The sequence below is a fragment of the Portunus trituberculatus genome, chromosome 18 (genome assembly GCF_017591435.1).
Source record: "Portunus trituberculatus isolate SZX2019 chromosome 18, ASM1759143v1, whole genome shotgun sequence".
NCBI lineage: Eukaryota > Metazoa > Arthropoda > Malacostraca > Decapoda > Portunidae > Portunus > Portunus trituberculatus.
In genome coordinates, this window is record NC_059272.1 from 5,619,811 (window position 1) to 5,639,948 (window position 20,138).

General features: G+C 40.3%; 1 protein-coding gene across 1 annotated transcript; it reads right to left on the reverse strand.

Moving 5' to 3' along the window:
* Positions 1 to 5,507: 5,507 nt before the first annotated feature.
* Positions 5,508 to 6,437, reverse strand: LOC123505747 (putative nuclease HARBI1). Its single transcript, XM_045257399.1, has one exon. The coding sequence runs from the start codon at positions 6,435 to 6,437 to the stop codon at positions 5,508 to 5,510; it is 930 nt and encodes a 309-aa protein (XP_045113334.1).
* Positions 6,438 to 20,138: the final 13,701 nt, after the last annotated feature.

A 20,138-nucleotide genomic window follows, 5' to 3' on the forward strand; every position in this document is an offset into this window, starting at 1 on the left:
AGTATTACAACGTATGAGAGAGCAGTAAACTTATTATTGATAATATATTCATAAGCCTGGCAAGAAACGTGGCATACATATTTTACAGTGTTGCTAAAAAAAATAATATACTTATAAAGAGGTTTCCTTGCGGTTTGGGATGAGTAAATAGTTCCATAGTTGTAATTAGATTATATCGTGAAGGAAAGTACTTTAAAATAAGCTGACATAAGTAAGAAAAAAAACTACATTCAAATCTTCACGGCAGCAACACCAATCACGCCCGCCATCCATACAGGTGATGGGAGGTCAGCTGCGGTGTCCTTGACCAGGAAGAAAGAGAGGGGGAGGAAGAGGGAGGGGTAAGAGAGAGGGAGGAAGAGGGAAAGAGGGGGGTAGACAACGAGGGATTAAAGGTATGGCAGCGCTGTCCTCCCGCTATTTCCCATGGGGGCCGCACCCAATCCACATTCTTAGACGAGCAGGACTATAGGTGAGGTGGATCCAAGAGGCGTTGTGTTCACTGGTTGAGTACTTGACCTCGACTGACTTCCAGAAATCAGGGAGCTTGCTTAACACTTCCGCTTGAATCGAATGAGGCCGCGTGAATCCAACCTCGGGACAGTAGTGGGGCTTCATGAGACGGTGACGTGGAGGGTTCATGAGGCGGTGACGTGGAAGGTGAGGTGGAGAGGTGGCGAACGAGGTAGCAAGCGGAGGAGGTGATGGTAGTGGAGTATGTTACGGGCGGGCAAGTAATATTTCTTCCCCCCTAAGACCATTGATCCTTTAATATTTTGAGAGGCCCTCTGATCTGTCTACCATAGAGTAATTCAAAAGGGGAGTAACCTAAAGAATCTTGAGATTCTCTCAAGGCGAAGAGAAGAAAAGAGATACTTTCATCCCAGTCTCCTTGATGCTCCAAGCAATACTTCTTCATCATGGATTTTAATGTTTGGTGAAACCGCTCCAGACAGCCTTGGGATTGGGTATCATAGACAGACTACTTTGTTAACGCGGAGTAATGTAATGTTCAGTATATGGAGTACTGGGGCTGTGTATTGTTCCGCTACCCCAAGGGACGTGGCGCCACGCTCAGTCTGGTTCCTAACGCAGCTTAAAGAACAGGCTCACGCTCTGTTTGGCAATCCGCTTGCCTTCTTTGACTGGTCCTCCTGTCCTGCACAGCCAGTCTAGTTCTACAGTCTACTGTCTACAGTCACACTCCAGTGTGCAGACTGTAATTATACATCATCACGCTTGCTACAAGCTCCATCTAGCCGCTACCGACTACAAGTCTCTCTCGTCGCCGGCTACTTCTCAAACCTTTCCACGGCCGCTCGCTACCAAGCTACCAAGCCTCCAGTATATTTTGTATCCTACAATAAACACAGGGAAGTTTCCCCAGTGTTTCTCTTCAACCACACCAGAACATATTGATGGTGCCAGCGGTACCAGGACATTGATGGCGGCAGCTGGTGTGTCGTCCATCCACAGTCTGAGATCACCGCCACATGCAGCCTAGTAAGACTGCGTCCTCCCTTCTTGCCCCCAGCCTACCGCTCTGCCAAGGATTTTCGTGGAGCTGAGGAACATCCATACATCTCTGCTACTTTATAAGTATCACCTGTCGTGAGTAAAACTTTATAATCACAGTGATTAATTTTCTATGAATAACTTTATGTACCAGTGAATGACGTTCCCGCGTAAAAAAGCGCACCATATTTGTCCCCAGCGAGGCCAAGTGTTATGATTGGTCGCCTATGACATAAGAGCTTCCTGATTGGCTCTAGACAGACGCCATATTTATTATTGTGGTTGGGGTACCAAATATTTTTTTCTGTGCGAGTACACACACACATTTTTTTTTTTTTTTTTTTCAGTGAGTACACATTTACACATTATTTGTTTGTCTGTGCTGTTACACTATTGTGCATGTTTTGATGTGTTAGCATTATATGCAGTGATTTCTTTATTTACGTGTGCATAAATTTATTTCACGTGATTTTCCTCAGACACGCAGTTTTCTTTGATACAAATTTTAAGGGTAACACCTATATTTGTGTTTTCTTTCAGTATGCACTTGCCATAATCATTTACTTGCCAAGTTTTTATAATTATTTCATCGCATTCTTATTTACAATCATATTAACGTAATTAGTACATCACTTTAATAATTTTATAGTGTAAATTATCATCATCATCTTGATTATTGTAAAAGTGTACTTAGTATAATTTCATATTTTATTTTTCTCAAGTCTGATACACTTATGTTCTTGTGAAGTACTCTTGTACTAATATTATTCATTTTCACAGAGTGAGTGCTTAGCGGACCTGTATGTTGAGAAGTTCTTATTTAACCTGTCTGTGACTCAAGTTATCGTCTGTTTACGTACGAGTAGACACGCAGCACACCTGTACGTGGTCCAACACAATTTCTTTGAGTGGTAACTATATATATATATATATATATATATATATATATATATATATATATATATATATATATATATATATATATATATATATATATATATATATATATATATATATATATATATATATATATATATATATATATATATATATAATATTTTTCTGTATGTTTTTACGTAGTGGTAAATCTTATTATCAACAAATTGTCACAATGTCTGACCCAGTTGCTACTACAACGACTATTACTACTACTACAACTATTACTATGGTTACTACTAATATTTTCACTCCTGTGACTACATCCACTACAAATGTCACATTACCTCTTACATCTGTAGCATCTCCAGCTATTAAACTTCTACAACATGACTCTTCCATTCAGAAATTCAGTGGGGAAGATATTGACACATTCTCTTGCTCAATTTTTACAGTTGTGTGAAGTGTATCTCTTATATTATATCATGTTGTATTGCATTATGTTCTATTGCATTATATTATATTATATTATTATGTGCTGTCCCCAGATGACACATGGGGAGGGATTAATGTCATGTAGGTAATATTTCTTTTGACTGTAAATTTGCTTGATTTATCAGAAGACATATTCATGCTTCTCAGGCCTTAACACACAGGCGTGGCCCCTAGGGTATATCGTGTGTCTAATGGGGGGTTCCATTTGCAGTCACATTTTTTTACATCCCATTTTACTTTTTTATTACTAAATTTACACTAACATTTTCTCATACTCCCTACCTACATAATATTTTTTTGCTAGTGTCAATTATATTTATTCTGCCTATGTAAGTAACTCTGCTATTAATGCAACATTCATTACATTTTGTTTTAACAGCACCTCTTCTGTTATACATTGTTATCTGCTCTATCGAAGTTGAATTAGTTACTCAACTTGTGGTATGTAGGTGATTTATGATACTTATAGTTGAGTATAGTTTGCTGTTTTTTTGTTTGCATTATCATTATCTCATGCTTTTCATTTATGCTCAATTCATTTGCAAACTAACTATATTTTCTTAATTGTTTTCACACTTATGTGATATTTATTTTGCTCAGTGCATTGTAGGACATGTCATTATTATTATTATTGTCTTTTGAAATGTTTATATATTGACTAGAGTGCTCGGTGAGGACACCTTCGTTAGCGTGATCGAACAATATCATAGACAGACTACTTTGTTAATGCGGAGTAATGTAATGTTCTGTATATGGTGTACTGGGGCTGTGTATTGTTCCGCTACCTTAAGGAATGCCATGCTCAGTCTGGTTCCTAACGCAGCTTAAGGAACAGGCTCACGCTCTGTTTGACAATTCGTTTGCCTTCTTTGACTGGTCCTCCTGTCCTGCACAGCCAGTCTAGTTCTACAGTATACTATCTGCAGTCACACTCCACGCTTGCTACAAGCTCCATCTAGCCGCTACCGACTACAAGTCTCTCTCTCGCCGCTGGCTACTTCTCAAGCCTTTCCGCGGCCGCTCGCTACCAAGCTACCAAGCCTCCAGTACATTTTGTATCCTACAATAAACACAGGGAAGTTTCCCCAGTGTTTCTCTTCAACCACACCAGAACAAATTGATGGTGCCAGCGGTACCAGGACATGGGGTGGTAAGCCGAGGAGGTTACATAGTCGGTGTTTAGATCATTCACTATCTGTTAGAAAAAATTGCTAGTGAAATTGTTACCCTTGTCAGACTGAATTTGTTTTGGAATTCCTACCGAGGTGAAAAAATGTATTAGATATTTTACAATGGTCTTTGATGTGATGTTCTTAAGAAGGAATGCTTCAGGGTACCTGGTAGTGGGATCCATGAGGGTTAACAAATACTGATTCCCTCGTTTGGTTTTGGGTAAGGGCTCTATGCAGTCCAGAACGATCTTTTTGAAGGGCTCCGTCTGAATTGGAATTGGCGTCATAGGAGCTGGCACAAGGCGTTAGTTAGGCTTACCCACAATTTGACATATATGACATATTTTTACATAGTGTGACACATCCTTTTTCATTCTTGGGCAAAAAAAATGTTGAAGAGCCTTCTTGTAGATTTTTTGGATGCCTAGATGACCTGACAATCCATCATGAGCTAGTTCTATAATGGCTGGTCTTACAGACAAGGAGATGACAATTTGATGTGTTTCTGAACAGGTGTCTAGTTGTTTCAGTTCAGGAGGTCTGTAGGCACGCATCAGGACTCCTTCCTGATAATAAAAACAAGGCAATTTAGACATATCCTTTGTCTCACTGGCAACATGTCTGACCTTAGCCAAAGTGAGATCCTGTTCCTGAGCATTAATCAATTAAAAAAATACACTGCAGGTTCAACTGGTGAGGATATGCAAAGGGGGCATTTAAGAAGCTATTTAATAACCCAATAACAATGAAACTGACATGCACATAGAGATATAACATGAAACACAGGAAAATGACATACACATATACATATAACGCATAAATAAATATAAAGAACCCAACTTAATACCTAACAATAATACTAATCCTATATGGAGGCAATGTGGAAAAAACGGGACGAAGGGAAGTGATACTTATGAGGTGTCGCAGTGGTGAAGTGCTGGGTGAGGTGGATCCCACGGTAGTCCAAGAGGCGTTGTGTTCACTGGCTGAGGCCTTAACCTCGACTGACTTCCAGAAATCAGAGAGCTTGCTTGACACTTCCGCTTGAGTCAAATGGGGACGCGTGAATTCAACCTCGGGACAGTAGTGGGGCTTCGTGAGACGGTGACGTGGAGGGTTCATGAGACGGTGACGTGGAAGGTGAGGTGGAGAGGTGGCGAACGAGGTAGGAAGCGGAGGTGGTGATGGTAGTGGAGTATGTTACGGGCAGGCCGTAACACCAAGTACCAGGGACGACATCATGTTGTTGGTTCTCATGGTCGACAACGGTGCGAGCAATTGGTAGTGTTGCAGTGTCAGGTTATGCATGACACATGCACACATCGTTAGCTTTTTGCAAACAGGGACATCTTGTTGCATCGTCCTTCCGAAGATTCGCCATCTCATCTGTAGCAGCCCGAATGCGTTTTCCACCACACGACGAGCGCGAGATAGTCTGTAGCTGTATAGTCATTCGGTGGGATCTTGTGATTGGTGGGAGTAGGGTTTCATCATCCACGTCTTGAGAGCGAAGGCATCGTCGGCGACTATGTGGTAGGGGATGGGTTCGTCGTCGTTGTCATGAGGGAAGTGTGCACGGTTGTTATTGATGGCCCTGGCCAGGGTGCACATCTGCCAGGTACCTCCATCCCCACCACCTCCTTCTGCACCGACGTCGATGTACAAGAACTTGTAATTTGCATCGGAGAGGGCCATGAGGACGATGCTGTGGAACTTTTTGTAATTGAAGTACAGTGACCCTCCACCTCTGGGTTTCTTGATTGCGACGTGCTTCCCATCCAGGGCTCCCACACAATTGAAGTAGTTCCACTTTGAGGCGAATCGTTGTGCTACGTTCTTCCATTCTTCTGGTGCCTTGGGGCACTTCATCACTTCTGGTTTGTAGGTGTCGATAATGGCATCGCAGACTATCGGGATAAACCGGCATATGGAAGCCTTGGAGACTCTGAAGCTGTATTGGAGACTTGGATAGTCGTTCCCAGTTGCCAGGTGCCGGAGGGTGACCGCTAACTTAAGTCCCACCTCTTGTGCATTCCGCATTCTAGTGTCCTCCTTCTTCAAAATGGGCGTCAACCTCTCAACCATCTCCTGGAACAATTCTGGGTAGATGCGTAGGAAATTCTTGTGTCCTTCGGGGTCCTCTTTGTTCAATTCTTGTAGCAGCTGGTCGTAGTTTCCATATAATTGTCGCCGTGTCAGCCACTCCCGACTCCATAACCCCCCTGCCCTGTCGTCCTTTCTTCGCAATCGTTCTGGTGGGTGTGGCACTGCAGTACGTCTTCTTCTTCTCCACTCGTAGACGACCTGGACTGCACAAATAAAGAGTACAGCTGCCAAAAATCTCTGGGTCTCCTGGGGTGAGAGGCTCTGGATGTCCATACTGTATGCTGGCTGGCAAAAGAATGAGGCATGTGCTTGCCAGACCTTTATATATACCCTTGGTTCATATCCGACACGGTTTGGAACGGTGCATGTGCAACAATCATGCATCGTTCCACGTCGTGTCTCGTGCACATGTGCGCTCACTCCGCAACAACACCGCAAGCTACCCGCAACAACACCGCAAGCTACCCGCGACACACCGCAACCACCCGCAAGAGGCCGTGCCATGCCGTATGAAACCGCGCCATCAAAAGCCGCAAACACCGCGCCACCGCCTTGACAATGCGCAAGACACCGTAACATTACCGCAACAACACGCCGTAACACACCGCACGAAAACAAAGGACGCCGCCCAATAACGGTCATTTTGCCTCTCACCGCGCCATCTCGCTGGCGTCTTTAGTGCGGCCCACGCCGTACCAGGCCGTAACACAAAAGTGCGTAAGTGTAAACCTACCTTTAGGAATAGGTTCTGTGACTATTTTCCAGAACTTGATTCACATACTGTCGTCTGTCAGCTGGGTGAACTGGCTGATTTGCCTGAAGAGCCTGAAGGATTGGCAGAAGAGCTTATTGAACTTTGTTCAAACAGTGAAACAAGAATGGAATTTGAGACCAAAGATGATCTCTCAAGCTTTTGATGTCAAAAGCTGCAAAGGCTTAGTTAGTCACGTCGAGAACCAATTCCTATGATGACACCCACACGGTCCCATCGTTCTTCACGTCTACGTAAGAACCAAGATGAAGGCGGGGAAGTGAATGTGCCAAGGAGTCATAATGCTCTGTCACTTTTCCCTTAAGGTGTTTGGCGGTGGCGTCGCACTTGTCCGCTGCCTTTGTCATTCTGGGGAAAATGAACGGTGGTGTGCAGGAAGGGCAGATCTTATGAGGTAACCAAACAATACCTGCACTGGTTACCCCTTGTCGGTAGGAAGAACGTTTCGGAGTTCCAATAATCCAAGAGCGAACTCATCCTTGTCCAGATGATCAGTATCAGCTTCTTGACAGGAGGAGGTAGTAGACACCTACCGAAACGATAATTTACTCCCAACGAGGTCTAATAGCACTAGTTCAGAGGATGCTGTGAATTCTCCATCAAAGCTAGCTGTGACCTCGCTGAACGTTTCCCTTTGTATCTCAAAACTCAAGTCACAGCCTGTCCTCTAAAGACCATTTTATTGACATAAGCAAGGGTCTATGGAGGTCACAATATTAATCAATAGCCACAGTCTTAACTATTTCCGCCCCTTCGGTACTGGGACACATTTTTTATCTTAGGTTTTGTGTACGATTAAACCATTTTATTGACATTAGGAAGGGTCTGTGGAGGTCACATGATTAATGGCCAGTCTTCACTATTTGAACCCCTTCAGTACTGGGACACAATTTCACTTTGAGATTTGTATACGATAAGACCATTTTATTGACATTAGGAAGGGTCTATGGAGATAACAAGATTAATAGTCACAGTCTTCACTATTTTACCTTGAGTTTTGTGTGAGATTAGACCATTTTATTGACATTAGCAAGGGTCTGTGGAGGTCAGAAGATTAATGGCAACAGTCTTCACTATTTTAACCCCTTCAATACTGAGACACATTTCTACCTTAAGTTTTGTGTACGATTAGACCATATTATTGACATTAGCAGGGATATATGGAAGTCACAAGATTGATGGCCACGGTCTTCACTATTTCAACACCTTCACTACTGAGACACATTTTTACCTTGACATTTGTGTGAGATTAGACCATTTAATTGACATTAGGAAGGGTCTATGGAGGTCAGAAGATGAATGGCCACAGTCTTCATCTTCACTATTTTACCCCCTCCAGTAATGGGAAAACGTTTTTTACCTTGAGATTTGCGTACCATTAAACCATTTTAATGACACTAGGAAAGGTCTATGGAGGTCAGAGGATTAACGGCCACACTCTTCATTATCTTAATCCCTCACATGAATTTCTGAAACTATAGAATCACCAAATAGTCACCAGAATGAATATGGAAACGCGTCATTGTACTGAAGAGGTTAAAGGGCTTAACAGACACATAACCATGAAACAATAATAATATAACCCAGGGAAAAACTTCCAATAAATAACAGGGTGTCTGAATCGGATGTGTGGGGTGAAACAGGGTGACGGTACACTTGCAAGGATGTTTTGAGGGGTGTAGGGTGAGATACAGTGATGGGAGGGTGTGTGACAAGGGTGTTTGAAGGTGTGAGTGGGTGTTTGAAGCGGTGTAGGGTGACTAGGATGTGTAGAGGTGTGTATGAGGGTGTAAGATGTGTGAAGGGATGTCTGAAGGTGTGTCGGGGTGTCTGAGGGGGTGTAGGGTGACGGTAGGGTATCTAAAGGTGTGTTCCAAGGGCGTAGCGTGATGATAAGGTATCTAAAGATGTGCTTGTAGTGTGTATTGTAATGGTAGGGTGTCTAAAGGTGGGTTTGAAGGGCGTAACGTAATGGTAAGGTGTCTAAAGGTGGGTTTGAAGGGTGTAAAATGACAGAAGGGTGTCTAAAGGTGTGTTTGCAGGGTGTAGCGTGATGATAGGGTGTCTAAAGGTGTGTTTGCAGGGTATAGAATGACGGTAGGGTGTCTAAAGTTGTGTTTGAAGGGGTGTTGATAGAGTATATTTGGGTGTGTGGGGGTGTCTGACAGGGTGTAGGGCTGTGGTAGTACATGTGAAGGGTCTTTGGAAATGTGTGGGGTGTTTGAAGGATGTAGGGTGATGATAGGGTGTCTGAAAGGGTGTCTGAAGGTGTGTGGTGGTGTTTGAAGCATTGTAGGATGATGATAGAGAATTTAATAGCCAATGAAATATGAAATGATAATCACATAATACAGAAAAATAATAGAAAAAAGAAGTATGAACAAATAATAGAGAGGAAATAGGAGAATGGATGTTAATAGACAGTGAAGCATGAAATAATAATAACACAATCCAGGAAGAAGAGGTGAATAGAGACGAAATAGGAGTAGGGAAGTTAATAGACAGTGAATCATGAAATGATAATAACACAATCAAGGAAGAAGAGATAAATAACTAACAAGGCAGGAAATAACATTAGATAAAATAATAGACATTGAACCATAAAATAATATTAATAATGATAATAACAATAATAATAATAATAATAATAATAATAATAATAATAATAATAATAATAATAATAATAATTACAATAATAATAATATTGATAATAATAATAATGATAATAATAATAATAATAATAGTAATAATAATAATAATAATAATAATAATAATAATAATAATAATAATAATAATAATAATAATAATAATAATAATAATAATAATAATAATAATAATAATAATTATAATAATAATAATATTAATAATAATATTATTATTATTATTTCTATTATTATTATCATTATTATTATTAATATAATAATAATAATGCAACCATGAAAAGAAAATATGAATAAATCACAAGGAAGGAAATAACAGAGGAATGAGGAAAATGAATAACTGTAGCCGTGTATAATGTAAGGCTGGGAACTTGTGAATGTGAGTAACAATGGAATGACTACAATGAATAAGGGTAGCTGTGTATAATGTAAGGGAAGAGGTGAACGTGAGTAACAATGGAATAAATGGGATGAGTAAGGGTAGCCGTGTATAATGTGAGGGTGGGAAGAGGTGAACGTGAGTAACAATGGAATGAATGGGATGAGTAAAGGTAGTCGTATATAATGTAAGGGAAGTGGAGAACGTGAGTAACAATGGAATGAATGGGATGAATAAGGGTAGCCGTGTATAATGTAAGGAAAGTAGTGAACGTGAATAACAAAGGAATGAGTAGAATGAATAAGTGTAGCCGAGTGTAATGTGAGGGAAGTGGTGAAGGTGAGTCATAATGGCACGGCTCTGAATATCGGATGGAATGACTACCAATGTCCGCTGAATGTGTAGCCAATGCATCACGTCACCGTATCCCTAACTCGCTGGATAATAAATATATGAATATAATAGTAGTGTTGCAGAGTATTATTATTATTACTTTTACTTTATTATTATTATTATTATTATTATTATTATTATTATTATTATTATTATTATTATTATTATTGTTATTATTATTATTATTATTATCATATACACGAGGGCAAAAGAAGGTATTTTGTCAGGGTGTGTATAACTATGTATGTTGAAAACTGCATCACGTTACGATATCCATACACTGACAAGAAATAAACATAGAAATAAAACCGTAATGATGCAGAATATTATTATTTTTATTTTTCTACATAGAAGAAAGTAAAAGAATGAATTTTGTATGTGTATGTAATCATGCATATTCCAAACTTCATCTGGGTAAGATATTTACAACTTGGTAGAATATATATATACAAATATAACATGATTTTTTTTAATGAAAGAGAAACATGCCAAGGGCAACAAACAATAAAAAAAAAAAAAAAAGGATCACTGGATTGCCGGTTCCCTTAAAGACATTAAGAATTATCCAAAAGACAGGGACAAATGTTTTGAAACCTTCCTCTTAAAAGAATATCATCTTTTTATGCACACGAGAATAAAAGAAGGCATATGTATATCTAGACTGCATCAGGTTACGATACTTATAACTTGGCAAAAAATAAATATACAAATAAAACATTAATGGTGAAGAATATTATCATTATTTTTCTTTAAGTAGAGGAGAATAAACGAATGTATTTGTATGTGTGTGTAACTTTGTATATTCAAAACTGCATCAGGGCACGATATTTAAAACTTGGCAGGAAATAAATATACGAAATAAAACATTAACGATGGAGAATATTCACAGTTGCTGGTTGAATATTACAGCATGACGAGAGAAAACGAAATAAATGTTTACGTGTGCTATGTGTGTAAAAATTGCAATATATTACGATGCCCATATACATAGAGAAAAACAGAAATGAGGAGAAATCATTATAGTTTGGAAGAATACATACAAAATAGAGAAAATCCTAATGCAATATATTACGATGTTCATATCAAAATAAATAGAGAAAACAGATATGATGGAAAATTATTATAGTTTTCGAAGACAAAAAAAAAAAAATAATGAAATGAATTTGTAATATTATACTAAAACACCACAAAATAATAAATGGATTAAATAAAAAGATATGATGGAAAATTATTATAGTTTTCGAAGACAAAAAAAATAATGAAATGAATTTGTAATATTATACTAAAACACCACAAAATAATAAATGGATTAAATAAAAAGTAAATAAATAAATAAATAAAGTAAATAAATAAATAAAAGAGTAATAAGGCAAAATGTTTAAAGGGAACGAAAACATGGAAGGACAAAAGTACAAAAGAAAAATTAAAGAGTAATGATGATGTCTCGAAATTATTATGAGTGAGTGCAAACTGCATGACGATAAGCTGTCTACACCCTGGCAACATGTAAACACTCACAAATATAACACTTATCATGAAGAATAATTGCAGTTTTATGGCTCCTGTTTCCAAACACTTCTCTGCTTCACCTCCACTATTTCAACACCCTTTAATAGTTTACACCAATTTCTTAAGGTGTTTTCAGTTCTAGAGGGCAAATTGACAAGATTTCTATATTATTACCTGGAGCAACACTCTCAAAAACCCCGCTACTTATATCTATGACATTGGAAAACAGTCATGGTGAGAATGAAGAGCGTTTTTTAAGTTCTTTTAACGGTTCTAAAGGCAGAGTGACAAGATTTCTACATTATTAACTGGAGAAACATTCTTGAAAACCCGCTAATCATCTCTATGGCCTTGGAAAACAATCGTGGTGAGACAGTAAAGCAAGAGAGAGACCACTGGCAGGGTTTTCAAGACAGTTCTTCCTTTCCATAAACTAAAACTATTGCCCTTCCATCACCAGAGCCATGAAAATACTTTTAAAAACACAAGTATCTTCAAGTAGAGCCTTTGGTGAGAGAGGGAAACTTTTCAGAAGGGCCAGTGTACCGGACTTTTGCATTTCATTTTCACTCTTATCATTGTGAGGAAATCTCACATGGGGTGGAAATGTTGTACAGACTTTTTCTATCGATTGATATGAGTTTATAAAGGTCTAAGACAACCTTTTTCAAAGGGTGTGCAAAAATTCGTCCAATGGAATTTTTTTAAATCCAACATGGCCGCCACAACCCTCTGAAATCATTAAAATGACCATAACTCTGCTCATATTTGTGCTAGGGACATAAATTTGGGCTCTATACCCAGGTTTTCAAGTATGAGGAATCAAATGGAAGGGCTATTGGTGTAATTAGACCACTATGTTATCACATAAATCAAGTATAGTAAAAAATATCACAATATTGTCGGTATCCTACGTGATCAGCATGTAAATTTTCATCCATATTGCGACTTGAAGGTGACATCTGTGGACATTTTCAATGAATGCATCAGTGGTAGGTGGGAGGGAGCAGAGTTTCACAGAAGATGCACCGTTCTTCCCTGTTTTTGAGTGCCACATTTTAACTCTGCATTCAGTCATGGATTTGCACGACTCTGCTGCTTTGCCATATGCGGCACATGTAAAGCTAGTGGCCTGAGCTTCAACAGATTTCATGTCGGCCTGTACATTGCCAATATCAGAGAGTGGGCAACCTCCATTCTTGGCAATTTTGACAACGGTTGCCTTGCCTATGCCATGCAACGAGGCGACTGTATCTGCACCAGACAACCTATGAGTTGCTAGATCATCTGCTGTATCACTCTGTTCTTCTACAGTGGCACGAATATCGACCACTGCTCGTTCTTTCACTGGTGATGACATTATCATTGGGGCATTGTTGCTCTCTTTGCATCTGCTATTGTAGTAGTGAACAAGTAGCACAAACACGTCTGTATCATCGCACACGATACGGACAGATTTGCCTAAAAATGATGAAAAGATGGCATGTTGCGTGATGAGGATATCAGCCTCCTCATGTGTGGAGCGTAGATCATGCCGGTCAGTCTTTAGCCCACTAGTTATCTCCAACTCCACTGGCACATCACTGACACCCGCAACGATGAGAGTGTGCACCCGTGTTGCACTGTTGTAGTAGCCTGGGTCGAGGATTGCTTCTACGAACATGGTATTCAGTTGGATCTTGTTCTTGGTGTTGGTGAGAATAGCTTGCTTCGCTGGAGCCTGCATCTCTGTTGTCAGGTTGTAAACACGACTTGATCCAGCTCTTCGCATCCTTGTGAATGTCTTAATGCTATCGGGGAAGTACCTGTCAAACACAAGGATGACATCTGCATCTTGAAGGGCACGATAGACGAATGCCTTGAAGGCGTCTACATAGACTTGTAGTCTGTCAGACGACCAGGTGATGACTCAGAGTAGAGGAGACACATCATAGATTACAGTGTAGGGGACAGGGCACGTACGTTCGGATATAGTCTAGTCACTTGAAGTTTGTTTTTAAGGGCTGATTTGGACGTAGCAATTTTCATTTCACCATCTGAATTGAACATCGATGGTGGATATGCAGCCAACTCAAATGCCAACACATCATCAAAGTTGATCTCGCATGAACTTGCAAGGAGACCAATGACACGTGCATAGATGAGTTCCTGGTCATATACACGTTCTTTACCAACTAAGACATGCTTTTTCTTCACATCCATTGTGAATGGTTCATAGAAGGATTTTGGCCAGCCAACCTTGAAGTCTTTCATTGCCTGCTGTCCGAGGCTCACAGCCTTATCAGCATTGACATCAGGGTGTGCAATTTGTCCTGTAACAATGTTCATGAGTGCACCATCTGGATGAGAGCCGTCATCCAAAGCGTTGATGCATACATCAAGTGTGTTGCGTGAGCTCTGGCGATCAGACTGGTCTGTCTTCATTCGACCCTCAGCTTCTTCCTTATGATGAGTGTGGTGAGTTTCCTGTTTAGTGTTGCTCATGGCTCGAACACACTGCGACACCTCCCCATTGAGGGCAAAACTCAAGGCCCACTTTACCATCTGATGGTAGTCTGTGGCCAACCCGACGGCTCCGGTCGCCTCATGCCCCAGCCGCATGTATGTTGTTTCTATGAACATATCTGTCCAAGCTTCCAAGCTTTCAGCTTCCAAGAAGTTAGGTGTCCTGTGGCGTCTTCGTCCATTTTTCTCTCCCTCCCAGCTGCTTGCTCTGTACAGGGGCCTTATCCGCCCGTGTATGGAGTATGGCTCTCATGTCTGGGGAGGATCCACACACACAGCTTTACTAAACAAGGTGGAATCTAAAGCTTTTCGTCTTATCAACTCTTCTCCTCTAACTGACTGTCTTGATTCTTTAAGTCACCGCCGCAATGTTGCATCTTTATCTGTCTTCTACCGCTGTTTTCATGCTGTCTGCTCTTCTGAACTTGCTAACTGCATGCCTTCCCCCCCTCCTGCGGCCTCGCTGCACAAGACTCTCTACTTCTTCTCATCCCTATTCTGTCCATCTTCCTAATGCAAGAGTTAACCAGTATCTTCACTCCTTCATTCCCTACACTGGTAAACTCTGGAACTCTCTACCTGTGTCTGTATTTCCACCTGCCTATGACTTAAACTCTTTCAAAAGAGGAGTGTCAAGACACCTCTTACGTTAACTGGGCCCTCCTTTTAGATTTTTTTGTTTTTTCTCTTTCTCCTACTTTCCTCTTAACAGGGCCTGGCAACCAGCGGGATTTTTTTTTTCCAACACTTTGTTTTCCCTTGGCCAGTGCCCTTGTAATGTAAAAAAAAAAAAAAAAAAAAAGTTGAGTTGTACATGCCAGGAATGTGGCGCACAAATGCATCATGCTGTAGTTTCTTCATCATCTTTGGATTGAGGCTTTTCATGTGATGAATGTAAAAGGCAGCATAGCGTGCGTAGTTGTGGCAACCAGCAGCGCGGAAATAAGGTAGCATAGCTTCTGCAGCGAAGAGGTGAAGAGCCCAATCACCTTCATATGCTCCACGAGAAAAGTTCATCATTATGATGACGGTTTTGGTAAGATTGTCAGTCCACATCTTCGTAGTTCGGCTATTGTTTGCTCGAGCTTAGAGCACTTCGATGAGGCGAGCAAATGAGGTAACTCCCTGCTCTTGTATCACACCATGGAGCAACGCTTCCACTAGCATCTTGAGAGCACGGAAGTTTTGAGGGTATTTTGTCCCAGTTAACATTTTATCAACACTTCCAAATGTGCTAGCTAGAACCTCTTTTATGCCACTGCCAGCCATGATAACAGCTGTAGCGTGAATAAAATTCATGAGCATGTGCATGCCCCCGAGCAGTGGGATGACAGACTTGAAATAGGAAGGCTGATGGAAGATTATGTCAATGGTGACTTTGTATAGTTGCTGGTCAGCTGTAAAGATAAGCACGTCCTCACCTGCTGCTCTCAAAAGTGACAAGCCCTTCTCTATTGCAGTTTTGATCGTATCAGGGTGAGCAGGGGGACGGTCAACGAAGGATAGGAAGGCAACTTCCGTCTTTGGTTGGGGGAGCATGCCTGCTTCTCTGCATAACCTTGTGTTATACCCATTATATTCAGGACATTTCTGGTCAGCAAGTATGTCCTGAAAAAAGGCAAAGTAATTCTCGAGAGCTCGTCTACACTGATGACTTGGGCAGCTAGAAACGACAGAGGAGGTACTTGGTTGATGGCTTGTTCTGGGGGCATTGAGGGATTCTTGGGCCCATCATACGTCTCCTGCTGCACATCATACTTTATCGGTTTTGAACGATCCTGCATAGGTTGTCGCTTGATGGTTTTTCGCTTGGGAGCAACTTCATCAAGACTGGCATTGCCAGGTAGTCGAACTTTTTCCATGATCATAGCTAGACAATGAACGCAAATCTTACAATTTAGTGATGCTATTTCAGCATCAAAGTTGTCACACATACAGTGTCGGAAACCGTCACCACCAGACAGCCCAAACCCTTCCTTCTCCATCATACTTCTGTGCCACATGAAAAGCTGCCGAATATCTGAATAGACGAACTTCATCGTAGGAGCAGCAAATAGAGTACTTGGATAACTCAGAGATCAATGTTTTGTTGCGTCGCATGAGAATTCCTAATGCTACTTGCAGATCTGTTGATTGGGAACATACTACCCCTGTTATAATGTTCCCTATAAGGATCATTGCCAGTGAATCATTGTCAAACTTGGATGATATCTTGGACAGTAGCAAGGCCGTTGTATCACCAACAGATTCACGTGCCACCTCCTTGTCAATGTTTATGTGGTACAGGTCTCTCTTCTTTTTCAAAGCTAGACTTTCACTTGTTATTGCAGATGCAACCCTGTCAACACAGTACTCGAGATCATCATCAGCATTATTTTCCAGATGTAATGACTTTGCCAGCTCATTTCTGAATCCCATGACATTTGCAAAGGCAGGGGATGAAAGAATCAACATATTTTCAGCATGATATTCAGTCAGGTGTTTGAAAAGTGTTTTGCAGCTCAAGCAACAACCACCCTCAGCAACATTTAATGCGAAAAGCTCAACTGAGTTCCATGTTTTCTGACGATCTTTCAGCATTTTGTTGCATACAATCTTGAATGCTGGATCTTCTGTTGATTTGGTGCTCTTTCTATTGCAGTGCTCAACATTACGTGGAGATATGAAGCTGGTCCTACAGGACTCATGGCAGCGAGCATCTGCAGCATGCAGATCCCCTACTGCACCTAGCACTCTTTCCAGCACAGTCTCACCAAGTTTGTCATTCCTCTTATGACAAATGTCAATTATGCATTGCTTGTGTTCTTGTCCACCTGCTTTCTTGTGACTTCTTATTTGAAATGCTCGTTTGCGTTGTTCTTTCGGAATTTTCGCATCGTCATATTCTGAGGCCAGAAGACGTACAGATATAGTTGGACAAAAGAGACAATGCTTTTTGAAATCAAACTGATTGGCTACACTTGATCGCAGCCGTTTGGGGACACTTTGTTCATTGTCATCGTCGAGACATGACATCTTACGTACATGAGCAAGATGCGCCTGGACATTGGTGGGAGATGTGTACCGTGATACACATGATTTGTGAACCACAATACGAGGATTTGTTAGTTCTGATTCCAGCAGTGACTCCAGCTGTTCATGGTAGGCCTCTTTTAGTTGTTTACTGCAGTTTATGATGGTTTCAATACGAGCTTTATACCCATTCTGTAATTTCTCCTTTTTCTTTTGACACCTGTATAGTTCATAAAAGAAGCACTTTTCATCAGCCATGGTGGGCAGTCAAGAACGATCATCTACCTGAAAAGACAGAAAAATTACGCGGTCATTCACGTTTTGATCATAATTGATTGGCATTCTGCAACAACTAATGTTGAAAATGATACCTTTATCATGGCTATTATGTTAAAAAAAAATATTGGCATAGATATCAAGTGTTTATTTTCCCAACAATGTCATAGGAATTATGATAATTTTGATGGTTTGTGGTATGTTTTGACATTCATACTTGATTTATGTGATAACAAAGTGGTCTAATTACATCAATAACCATTCCATTTGATTCCTCATACTTGAAAACCTGGGTACAGAGCCCAAATTTATGTCCCTAGTACAAATATGAACAGAGTTATGGTCGTTTTAATGATTTTGGGGGTTGCAGCAGCCATATTGGATTTTCAAAAATTCCATTGGACGAATTTTTGCACACCCTCTGAAAAAGGTTGTCTTAGACCTTTATAAACTCATATCAATCGATAGAAAAAGTCTGTACAACATTTCCACCCTATGTGATATATATACTCCTGACTATTACATTTATTGTGTAAAAAATGTGTAAAGTATCAGTTTCTTTGTTAGGTCCAGGTCAGTAAGCACATGTAGCAAACCCACTCATACGTAAATCGCTTATCGATGTCATATGCACGGAGTAGCCAAAATGCAGTATTGGCCTGGTTCCCTGGTGCCTAATGCAAGACTGCTCAAAGAGCAGAACGACAGGTAACAAAACCCTAACACGGGCTAACAGCCTAGGGAAGACTGCCTACAACTTCGCACCCTGTTCAAGGTAAAAACTGTTTGCGATAATTCTTTGAATAAGAGAGAACTTTACCAGTGGATATTGATTGATTGAAATGTCTTGCAATGGGATAAGTAATTTCGTTTAAATATGTTGACGGAGATTTCATTACCATATGAATTTTTCACTCTTGATAGTGTTGATAACATTCATTACGATAATACAATTGACTGGAGGGAACATCATAGAATTTTCATGATTTCCATGAAGATGTCCAACGGCATATTTGATAACAAGGGGTAGTGCATCATTGAGTTTGGTTGCAATTTCACTAAAATGTTCATTAAGAGCTTCTGCTATTTCTTCAGCCTTGTTAAGTGAGACATCTTTATGAAATAAAGTCGATATCATTGGATTTTGTTGATGACGACCTGCTTATTCATTGATAATTGATACTTATGGTGACAAGAGTGGTTACAACAGTAATGGTATATGAATGGAAAATATTGAGAGATGATAGATTTGTGCAAAAATATGGGTGATTATACAGCTGTTGTAGGAATTTAATTATTGGGAGTTTGGTGGAAAGAAAGAGTAATGAAAATCACAGGAAAATAACAAAAGGGAAGAGAAAATAACAGCAAAACTGTCCGGCAACAGAATCCCAACATAAATGTAATAATGAGTAGTGACTAAGAGGTGTAGAAGAGTGAATGCGAACACTTCCTGAAGACCTAATTACATATTAAAGGGAAGTAAATAAATAATGTTCATTCCAAGCTATTGGAACACTTTTTAGAACTACAACTATGATGCTGTGAATGAGTGGTTCAAGCTTAATCATCCAGATCTAAGCGTTATCTCTGAGTGCAGCGAATTTGTCTAACAAGGTACGAAGAGATTCATCACTTGTTATAATATGTTTCAGGTTAGAGCACTTCATTTTGACATACATTTTTCCATCTCTTTTCTCACCCCTCCAACTGCTAACTCTGTACAAGGGCCTTATCCGTCCTTGTATGGGGTACTATTTGCATGTTTGGGGGACTTCCAGTCACACAGTGTTATTAGATAGGGTACAATCAAAAGCTTTTCATCTCATCAACCCTCCTTCTCCAGCTGACTGTCTTCAGCCTCGTTCTCACCGCTGGAATAATGCATTTTTTTTTTTTTTTTCATGGTGACTACTCTACTGTCTTGCTAACTGCATAGCTCCCCTCCTCCTGCGGCATTGCTGCACAAGACTTTCTTCTTCCTTCATAGCATTGTTAGAACGGATCTTTGTACAGCTTTCTAATGTTCCACATAGTTTTGAAGGGGGAAAAGGTGTTTAAGGATTATACTCATGATCTCATCTCTTATTTTTTGGGACGTGGCCAGAGAGAGAGAGAGAGAGAGAGAGAGAGAGAGAGAGAGAGAGAGGAAGGTCTTATGCGGTGACTGTATCTAAACTTCATAAATATATAATATCGTTTGAGTTTTATTTCTTTATAGCTCGATACAAATAGGTAGATAAGGCAAACTGAAGTCATTACCCTAAATAGATTATTGGTATTGTAGGAGATACAGGGTCACGCGGGACACCCAGAAGTACACCCTCGCCTCGCCTCATTAATGAACCAATTTTCTCACACACGTCAACAAACACCACTTCTCATGTACTGACGATGGTTTATAATTGAAACCAAAACTGAAAGTTGTTTCGGAAACTTTCCATCCAAAATTTGTTCCAACCGTGGAG